This window comes from Sinocyclocheilus anshuiensis, unplaced genomic scaffold (genome assembly GCF_001515605.1).
Source record: "Sinocyclocheilus anshuiensis isolate Anshui unplaced genomic scaffold, SAMN03320099.WGS_v1.1 scaffold1089, whole genome shotgun sequence".
In the NCBI taxonomy this organism is placed as follows: Eukaryota; Metazoa; Chordata; class Actinopteri; order Cypriniformes; family Cyprinidae; genus Sinocyclocheilus; species Sinocyclocheilus anshuiensis.
The window spans coordinates 508,995-519,088 of record NW_015555709.1 but is presented as its reverse complement, the minus strand read 5'-3'; the positions used below and the strand labels follow the sequence as shown (position 1 = coordinate 519,088).

The 10,094-nt window shown below is 36.2% G+C and overlaps 1 protein-coding gene across 1 annotated transcript in view; it reads left to right on the top strand.

Moving 5' to 3' along the window:
* Positions 1 to 6,142, top strand: part of LOC107671855 (E3 ubiquitin-protein ligase NRDP1) — a 9,523-nt gene extending 3,381 nt beyond the window's left edge. The window contains exons 3-7 of the mRNA XM_016464845.1: positions 3,186 to 3,301; positions 4,221 to 4,492; positions 4,685 to 4,820; positions 4,977 to 5,056; positions 5,692 to 6,142. Coding sequence (XP_016320331.1) covers positions 3,212 to 3,301; positions 4,221 to 4,492; positions 4,685 to 4,820; positions 4,977 to 5,056; positions 5,692 to 6,046 — 933 coding nt within the window. The 5' untranslated portion in view covers positions 3,186 to 3,211 and the 3' untranslated portion in view covers positions 6,047 to 6,142. The remainder of the gene's footprint in view (positions 1 to 3,185; positions 3,302 to 4,220; positions 4,493 to 4,684; positions 4,821 to 4,976; positions 5,057 to 5,691) is intronic.
* The last annotated feature ends 3,952 nt before the right edge of the window (positions 6,143 to 10,094 follow it).

Below are 10,094 nucleotides of genomic sequence, written 5' to 3'. Positions count from 1 at the left end.
TACAGTATATATTTTGAAAATATTTACATGTATTTACATGTCTACATTTATATTGATATAATTTATATTATAAATAAATATATTTAATATGTAAGCATAACATATTTTTCTGAAATGTATACATGCATGTGTGTGTATTTATATATACATAATAAATATACAAAGCACACATACATTCTGTAAACAAAAATTTTTATTTTGGATGTGATTAATCGTGATTAATTGTTTGACAGCACTAATTTATATATAATATAAAATATAAGAATATGGATATGAATATAAATTAGTGCTGTCAAACTATTAATTGCGATTTATCGCATCCAAAATAAAAGTTTTTGTTTACATAATATATGCGAGTGTACTGCGTATATTTATTAGGTTCTCGGTACCAAAGCAAAACACAAAAACATGCTAATTAAAAAATTTGACTACTTTCATTTAATCCAAACTGTACATATTTAATTTGAAAGGGCTTTTGAAAACCTAGAGCTATTCAGCCAAGAATAACAACTAAGTTAGCTGAAAAAAAAGCCCAGAACTTCTGACTGATATGACACAAACAATTTTAACCATTTGTACATTCTCTAACACGCATATTTTAGATTCACAATTAAATAAAAAGCCTCTGGTGTGTAAAAATAGTAAATATCATCATGTCCTCCTGTTTTTTTTACGCTAATAAAAGTTATAGGAGCATTAAATAGTTAATAAAGAAACTTCATTCTAATGCTCATTATATTAGCGTTAGCCTAATACAATACAGTTAGTACAATTTTATGATGACATGATACATTCATATTCACTGAAATTAAATGAGCTCATATTATACAGACTGTTTACTATAAGAATAATAAAAAGTATATTATTCATTGACGAGGATTGATGTTTTAGAATTGACTCTTCTGCTTATTTTAATCAGCTGAAAATGGTAAAATATGGATTAATCAGTCAGTCACTGATCTGAATGTTTACTGCTTTAGAGTAGGGCTGTGCAATATGGACAAAAAAAACCTATCGCAATTTCTTTGATCAATTTTGCGATTTCGATTTTAATCACGATTTTGACATAATATTCATAACAGAAGCAGTGTTTCTCCGATAGCGCATCAAGAACCGGGTTGACCGGGTACCACCAGTACTTAAAAAAATGTTTTCATTTTTTTAGTACCGACTTGGTACCGCAGTACCGGGTCTTTTGACAACACTAATAATATATATATATATACATACAAATATTTTTTGTGTGTGTATTTATATATACATAATAAATATAGACAGTACACACACAGATAGTATGTAAACATAAACTTTTATTTTGAATGCAATTAATTGTTTTGCAGCCCTACTGAAAACATTCAAATATATTCAAAATATGGTGCAGCAGTCTCTTTAAATGGAAATGATTGGCAGAAATGTGTGTAGATTTTGTTTATGTATTGATTATCGTGAATATCTGCTTCCGTTCTCTGTTTACTTGCTACAAAGTGCCAAGTGATACAGTCACAAGCAATCATGGTGTATTTAATGTTAAATATACAGCTGAATGGAAGCTGATTTTGCTGCAATAGCATTTCATTATAGGAGAATAGAAACCGACTGACAAAATGTCTTGTTGCTTGTCACAGCTGGTTAGGACAAAAAACTATTATAGGTGATGTTTTTTGTTACTTGTCGTTTTGATTGTGTCACACCTGCTTTTGGACACTAAGGGTGCTTTCACACCTGGCCCGTTGTTCTGGAACCTGGCGCGTTTCCCCCCTTAGCTCGGTTACATATGTGCTGCGCCAAAACAATCGGTCCGAGATCGCCTGAACGAGGTGGTCTCGGCTCGATTGAAAACGAACTCTGGAGCGGTACGGTTGTAGTGAGAAAGCAATCCGATCCAACGAACCAGGCTATATCACAATGTATGATGGGTAATTACATAAGTTCCGTGAAAAGCATTCGCTTTGTTGTTTTGCTAATACCTCAAAATTAACCTGTGAATGTCTGTGGGTGAGCACGTCTTCGCCATTCAAAATCAAAGCGCACTTTTTCATTTTATAATGCCGTCTTATTGCCCTTCTTCGTAGTAGGTGCATTTTAAAAATGTTTTCCCGATCAATCCTGGACTCCTGCTCAAAATGATAAATTAATATAACAACAGCAACAAAAAAACAACAACAATAAGCCCGCGAAGCTGTTGTCTTTCCATCCTGACAGATGACAGCTGTGACGGCTAAGTGGAATCCCGGAAAATAACCCGTAGATCTTTGACCAATGAGAGAACAGTTTACTCACGCGTGACTTGTATTAACAAATTTGGTCCATTTAGAAACATTGCCATGTGAAAGTGAACCGCACCAAGAATAAAAAGCAACATTGTAATCATTTTAATCCCCGTTTTGGAACAAAGTAATCGATCTACAGGTGTGAAAGCACTAACTGATTAATGTTCGCCTTCCATTTTGCAGTTTCTCAAAATGAAGTCAGAAAAGAGGTGAAATTTCTATCCTCGCATTGTTAATCTTAATGCAATCTCTAGGCTACTCAAAATGGTTTCCCATTATGCTGGGTTACTAAGTGGGCCGCCACACTTCACAGTGGACCTATATTTTTTTTGACGGCACATTAGTAATCTTATACACACAAACACACAGACATTGCATTTTTCACTTGATAGAGCCATGTAGACCTAGTGGCTCTACAAAGAACAAAAAGAAGGTAACCTTTGTACATGCGATCTCACTTTACGTCTGTATTGTAGCAGGACATTGAGTGCCTCCATGTTCAGCTCAAAATGCCATCTTCTTTATGCACCAAGAGCTTGTAACACTCCAAAGAGAAAGGAAAAATTGAAATCGCATCATATGACCCCTTTAAACCTCTATCAGTTTACTTTTAGTGCATCTAAGGAGTTTTTTATATTTAATCTGAATTTTAAAGCATTTTAAAGCAAGTACCACAAAGAAACTCAAATAATACATTGGTTAAAATCTTTTTGAGGCCTGCTTTCACAGTTCTTCTGTTCTTGTGCTGCTTTTAGTGTTCAAGTTAAAAATGGCCAACAGAGGCTATAAGTTTTTAGTTTCATCCTGTTGTACTTCCAGTTCTTCTCATGCATCTCTGTCTCAGAGGCAGTTGGCTGCAGCTGAGTGTACCGGCAGAGTTCTCACAACACTCTCTTCCTGCCTGCTTCATTTCAGATATCAAAGGATTCTGGTAATGTGCCATGGGGTACGACGTCACCAGGTTCCAAGGAGAGGTGGACGAGGATCTGTTATGTCCCATCTGCAGCGGGGTGCTGGAGGAGCCAGTGCAGGTCGATATTTATTTTCATTCGACCGCAACATCCTAGAACACCTTGAGAAAGTGACATAGACAAAATTATGAGTTTGTGGTTATTAGATATCATTGCACCAAGATCATTGTATGAATGTGTTTCACAAGGGTTCAAAATGATCAATCAATCAAAATCAGTGATAATAGTAAAAAAATTATAATATAACAAAAATAATACTTTATTATTATTCAATTAGTTATTTTATTAATTAATAAAAATAGCAGTATTGTTTATTATTATTATTATTATTAAATCAGTTATTTGATTAATTATTAATAATATTATTAGTATTATTGATAATAACTAGTGCTGTCAAACGATTAATCGCGATTAATCACATCCAAAATAAACGTTTTTGTTTACATAATATATGTATGTGTGCTTTGTATATTTATTATGTATATATAAATACACACACATGCATGTATACATTTCAGAAAAATATGTTATGCTGATATATTAAATATATTTATTTAATATATACATTATATTAATATAAATATAGACATGTAAATATTTTCCAAATATATATACTGTATGTGTATTTATATATACATAATAAATATACACAGAACACACATATATTATGCATAAACAAAAACTATTATTTTGTATACGATTAATCTCGATGAATCGTTTGACAGCACTAATAATAACATTAATAATAGTAAAATAACAACAATAGAAATACTAGTTACTAATACTAGTAAAAGTTAGTTATTTTATTCATTTTTTTATATATAAATTACTGTCTTTACCAATGGATTTATTTTGTTCTTTTTTTTAAAACATCAAAACAAATACACTGTGCAAAATGTCTGAAAAATGCACTTCAGCAAGAAAAGTCAGTAGGCACTGAGTTCAGGTTACACCCTGATCAATCTGTCTGTTCTCTCAGGCCCCGCATTGTGAGCATGCTTTCTGTAACGCCTGCATCACACAGTGGTTTGCACAGCAGCAGATCTGCCCTGTGGACCGCTCCGTGGTGACTCTTGCCCATCTTCGACCCGTTCCCCGAATCATGCGTAACATGCTTTCCAAGCTGCAGATCTCCTGTGATAACGCCGGCTTCGGCTGCACAGCCACCCTTCGGCTCGACCAGCTGCAGTCACATCTCAAGGACTGCGAGCACAACCCTAAACGACCCGTCACGTGTGAAGAAGGCTGCGGGTATCTACCATATTTATCTAGTTCTCACTTAACCCACTCATGTGCTATATGCATGTGTTTGACTGTAGTTCCATGTTCTTTTTCAGCTCTACATCACACAGTTTTTGAATGCAAGAATACATCCTTTGTGAACAGCCCTTAATTGTCTTCAATGTTTGTTTGACATATCACAATTACTTTTTTACTCTGCAGGCTAGAAATGCCCAAAGATGAGATGCCCAATCACAACTGTATTAAGCACCTACGCAGCGTGGTGCAGCAACAGCAAACCAAGATTGCAGATCTAGAGAAGACTGCAGCTGAGCACAAGCACCAACTTGCAGAACAGGTCAGACCTGTGTGTGTTATGTTTTATCATGAGGCTGCGTAAATGTCACTGTCACGATGTCACGTGAATTTATTTGAATTGTAACATCTTGGATTCTCCGCTCTGATCAGCACACACCACACTGCTTTTAATATTCTCATGATTTCTGTTATTCAGAAACGTGACATCCAGCTCCTGAAAGCTTATATGCGAGCGATACGAAGCGCTAACCCTAACATATATATATATATATATATGCAGCAACATAGACTTAATTTATGACCTAACATGTGTAATTAATATATTTTATTTATTTATTTATTTTTAATAGGTCTCTTATGGTCACCATGGATGCATTTATTTAACCTAAAATACAGTAAATACAGTAATATTTTGAAATTACACCATTTATTATTATAATTGTAATGTTGAAAACAGTTGTGCTGCTTAATATTTTTGTGCAAATCTTGATACATTTTTTACATTTTTTTGGTGACTAGGAAGTTCAAAAGAACAACATTTATTTGAGATAGAAATCTTTAAAAGTCTCTTTTGTCACTTTTGATCAATTTAATGCATCCCTGCTAAACAAAAGTATTCAAAAGTACACCAAACGTTTCAACGCCAAAGTTTTATATACATTTGTACATATACCGTCAATATATATTGCGTGTATATATATTTATAATATATTTGTGAAAATAATAAGGCTAAGGCCACAGCCATAGTTATTTGTATTGTGTTGTGGATAAAATGTAAGTCTACTATGTAAACAAGGAGTAAGTAAATTGCTCATGAATACTGACAAGTTACTGTTGAGTAAGTAAATAAGGCTGATTCCATAATTGCTAATGTGATGACTTTCAAACTAACCACTCTCGTTTGGCCACAGGTGGGTGAACTCTCTCCAGCCCGCTCGCGTGACCCGCTGGGGAGGAATGATCTCCACACCCGACGCCGTCCTCCAGGCCGTCATCAAACGATCGCTCATAGACAGTGGATGCCCGTTGTCGATCGTTAATGACCTCATCGAGAACGCCCACGAGCGTAACTGGCCCCAAGGCTTGGCCACGCTGGAGACGCGGCAGATGAACCGCCGATATTACGAAAACTATGTGGCCAAGCGCATTCCGGGTAAGCAGGCCGTGGTGGTGATGGCCTGCGAGAACCAGCACATGGGTGAAGATATGATTCTGGAGCCGGGGTTGGTTATGATCTTCGCTCATGGCGTTGAGGAGATCTTATAGTCTGTACATAGGTGGGTGCCAATGATGAAAAGCAGAAAGGGGTTTACAGAGACTGAATTGATTTCCCCCCTCTAAAAAATTCTCAGTTCATCCCACTTAAAATATCAAGACCTCTTTGGCAGTCGTTACCTCAAATTTTAAGGAAGGACACCGGCAGAGAAGCTCTCCGCTCGTGGTCCTCCAGCATTCCCTATTCTCTTTGCCTTAAATGGACATTTTCCAAAAAGTGGACCCTAATGACAAAAAACAACTTGAAACATTATCAGGGACGATGGTACACGTATGTTTTAACATTAACATTGAAATCAAAAGGATTTGAAGTGATGTCTAATTTCCCCTTTAACATTTATTTCCCTCTTGAGAGCAAATATGTGTCACTCCCAGCTTAAGACAAGTTAAGATTCTTGTAAATACAGATGATAAAGAAATATAGACAAATATGCTATCTGTTCTTGTTCTAATTGAATAGTGGACATTTTTGCTGTCTTCATCTCAGTTTGCTATTTAGAGTAGAGTGCTTTGACTACCATGGATCTCAATCTTTATTTCTTTTTTCCCAATAGCGCTATGATTAAAGTATGCTAGATAAAGAACTCAGCTCGGTGTTTGCACTGTGTGGTGATTGGACAAACGAGATGTCATGAATCTCGTTTTGTGAAGATGTTTGTTTTTCTTGAGTGGAAAGAGTGATGGAAAGGATATATATGACGGAAATCAACAGCTGATTTGATACCTTTTATTCCACTCTAGTTTTCAATTCAATTTTCTCCAGAAATAACTTCTTTTTTTTTTCTTCTACTGGCATCACTGGCTATTACACTATTATAAATCAGAACCAGATTTTTCTTTAAGATGGTCTTAGTGACCTCAAAGTTGTTTGTCTAGTAGTTTCACCATATGCGAACCCATAAATGATGGATGAAAAGCTTATGAATCAAAATGAAGTATAAAAACATTGTGAAAAATTACCAACTTACCACTGATGTAAAACATGATGTCTGTGGGATCTCCTGCAGATGCTCAACCATATCTGGACCTTTTTACTGTGGTTTACATCAGAACTGTTTTTTTTTATCCATCATTTGCCACAGCACCTCTTGATGAATTTCAAATAATAAAGAGAGATGGAATGGTTGAATGTTTGTGTATATTGTGCAATTGACTCCTGGATAAGTGGATAAGAATTTATTTTGCATATTTTACGTACCTTTGTTGTACATAGTTGATTTAAGAGTCAGTTTAATTTGTGTTGTACGATAGTTGTCTCTGCAACCAAAGTGTTTAATTGTGTTGTATGCACATCGTGCTTGCTTTTTTGTTGTTGTCATTGCGCGGACACCAATAATGTAAGTTCAGCTATTCTGAAATGTATCTCCAGAGCTATTGTGTGTCATCTGCTTCAGTGTTACATAGACCTGAATGCTCATTGCGTTGTTTACAGTAGCTTTTCTGCAAATGTTGTTCAATGAGCTGAAAACTAAGGACCGAGAATGTTTTACTCTGCAATATTCAGCCAGGTCTGTGTGTGAATTAGGGAGAAATGTCTGTGAACTTTGCCTTATCACACTTCATTTGACGCTTCACTGCATGATCGCTGTGTAACTTGTCACATGGCTTCTCTGCACATCGTCTCACAATCGCACCCTGAAGCTGGAGAGTTTAAACATGACCCAGTGTGTTTCACTTCTTGGTTCTGATGGATCTGATCACCTTCCGTATCATTCATAAAAATAAAAGTTCACATTTTTGCGTTCGATTCATCATCTCTTACTGGACACACAAGACTTTCTAGACTCTCAGGTTTTATCATCTGATAACAGGGATGAAACGTTCGAAGAGCTCATGTTTCCCGCTGCAGCATTGTCCGTGGATGTGGCATTCTTCTGTTTGTTTGTTTTTGTCTTTTATTCTTGCTTTTGTGCCGTGGGTTACTGACAGAATATGAATAAATATCAATGATTTTGCAATACGACACTAGTGTCTTTGTCTTTATTATTAACATGGTAGCAGGAGCGTCTTGTTGGTTGTGTTGTGTACTTCCTCATGTTTTTGCTGTTTTTCCTCTCTTCTACCACAGAATGTCACTAAAGTGCAATTTAACTGTTAAAATGAGCAGTCCGTAGAGTTTTAAAGGATTTCTGTTGCCATATACCATCATTTTGAGCTGAATTAACTGTTAGTTGCTATTTGGTGACCATGTAGTCACTTCTATACCTGCTGATCTCTGTTCAGTGTTTTGAGGCCAAACAGCATACATATCCACATGCACGCAGGAATAATCCTCCTGTTGTTGGTATTTTCTGTGACCAGCCTGTAGCCACTAATGCAGAAAGTCATTTTAATCCAGCCCATTATAGTACCAGTGAGGATAGGAATGTCACATTGTTTTTCTAGCAGCTCTCATTACCAGCTCCTGCTCCACACGAAATACACTAACTGCTCACACTTTTGGTAATAAGATTTTCTTATGGTTAGTGTATTGCACGTACAGTATGTACAGGCAGGTCCAGACGTATTCGGACACTGACTGAGTTTTCCACTACAATGGATTTGAAGTAAAACAATCAAGATGTGATTAAAGTGCAGACTTTTAGCTTTATTTTAAGAGGTTCCACAAAAATTACATTTACCATTTACAGCCATTTTAGGCAAAGTACCTCCATTTTCAGGGGCTCAATAGTATTTGGACAAAGTGACAATTGTAAATATAAGCACAATTTTATTACTTGGATGAAAATCCTTCCTGGAGATGCTTTGCCATGTCTTTACTGCAGCCATCTTGAGTTGCTGCTTGTTTGTGGGCCTTCAGTCTTGTCTTCAACTGAAAAGCATGCTCTATTGGATTGAGATCAGGCAACTGACTTGGCCATTGAAGAATATTCCATTTCTTTGCCTTCATATAGTCTTGAGTTGCTTTCGCAGTCATTATCCATTTGCACTGTGAAGTTGCGTCCTATCAGTTTTGTAGCATTTGGCTGAAAGTGAGCAGTGAGTATAGTCTTAAAGACCTCAGAATTCATCCTACTACTTCCGTCAGCAGTTACATCATCAATAAACACCAGTGAGCCCGTTCCATTGGCAGCCATACATGCCCATGTTTGACAGTTAAAGTGGTGTGCTTTGGATCATGAGCTGTCCCTTTCTTTCACCATACTTTTCACTTCCCATCAGTTTGGTACAACTTAATCTTGATTTCATCAGTCCAAAGAATCTTATTCCAGAACATGGGAGGCTTTTTTTAGATGTTTTCTGGCAAAAGAATACCCTCTGTATTTACATTCATGAAGGCGTCTCCTGATTGTACATTTTGACTGATGTGCCTGCCTCCTCCAGAGTATTTCTGTTGATGTTATGAAGGGGTTTTTCTTCACCAAGGAAAGGATTCTGCGATCATCCACTTTAGTTGTCTTCCGTGGTCTTCCAGGCCTATTAATGTTGTTGAGCTCACCCATGCTTTCTTTTTTCTTAAGAATGTAGCCAACCGTTGATCTGGCCACACCCAAGGTTTTTGAAATCTCTCATTTTTGATGTTGTTTTTTTCTGCTTTATGTTGGCCTCCTTCACTTTCATTGATATCTGCTTGGACTTCATATTGGTAGCACCGTTCAAACAGCTTCCAAATGCCAATTTGATACATTATATCAACTCCAAATCTTTTATCAGCTGAATTTGTCTTGAAGTAACGAGGAATGGACAGCACCTGGTCAATTAACCTCTTCTTAGTCAACTGGCCAAATATTATTATTGAGCCTCTGAAAATGGAGGTACTTTGCTTAAAATGGCTGTCAATGATAAATGGTAAATGCCATATTTTTGTGGAACCTCTTAAAATAAAGCTAAAAGTGAGCACTTCAATCACATCTTGATTGTTTTATTTCAAATCCATTGTAGTGGTGTATAAAGGAAAAAGCCCAAAAACTCAGTCAGTGTCCGAATACTTCCGGACCTGACTGTATATCTATCCATATCCATTCACTCATCTATCTATCTATCTATCTGTCTATCTATCTATCTATCTATCTATCTATCTATCTATCTATCTATCTAT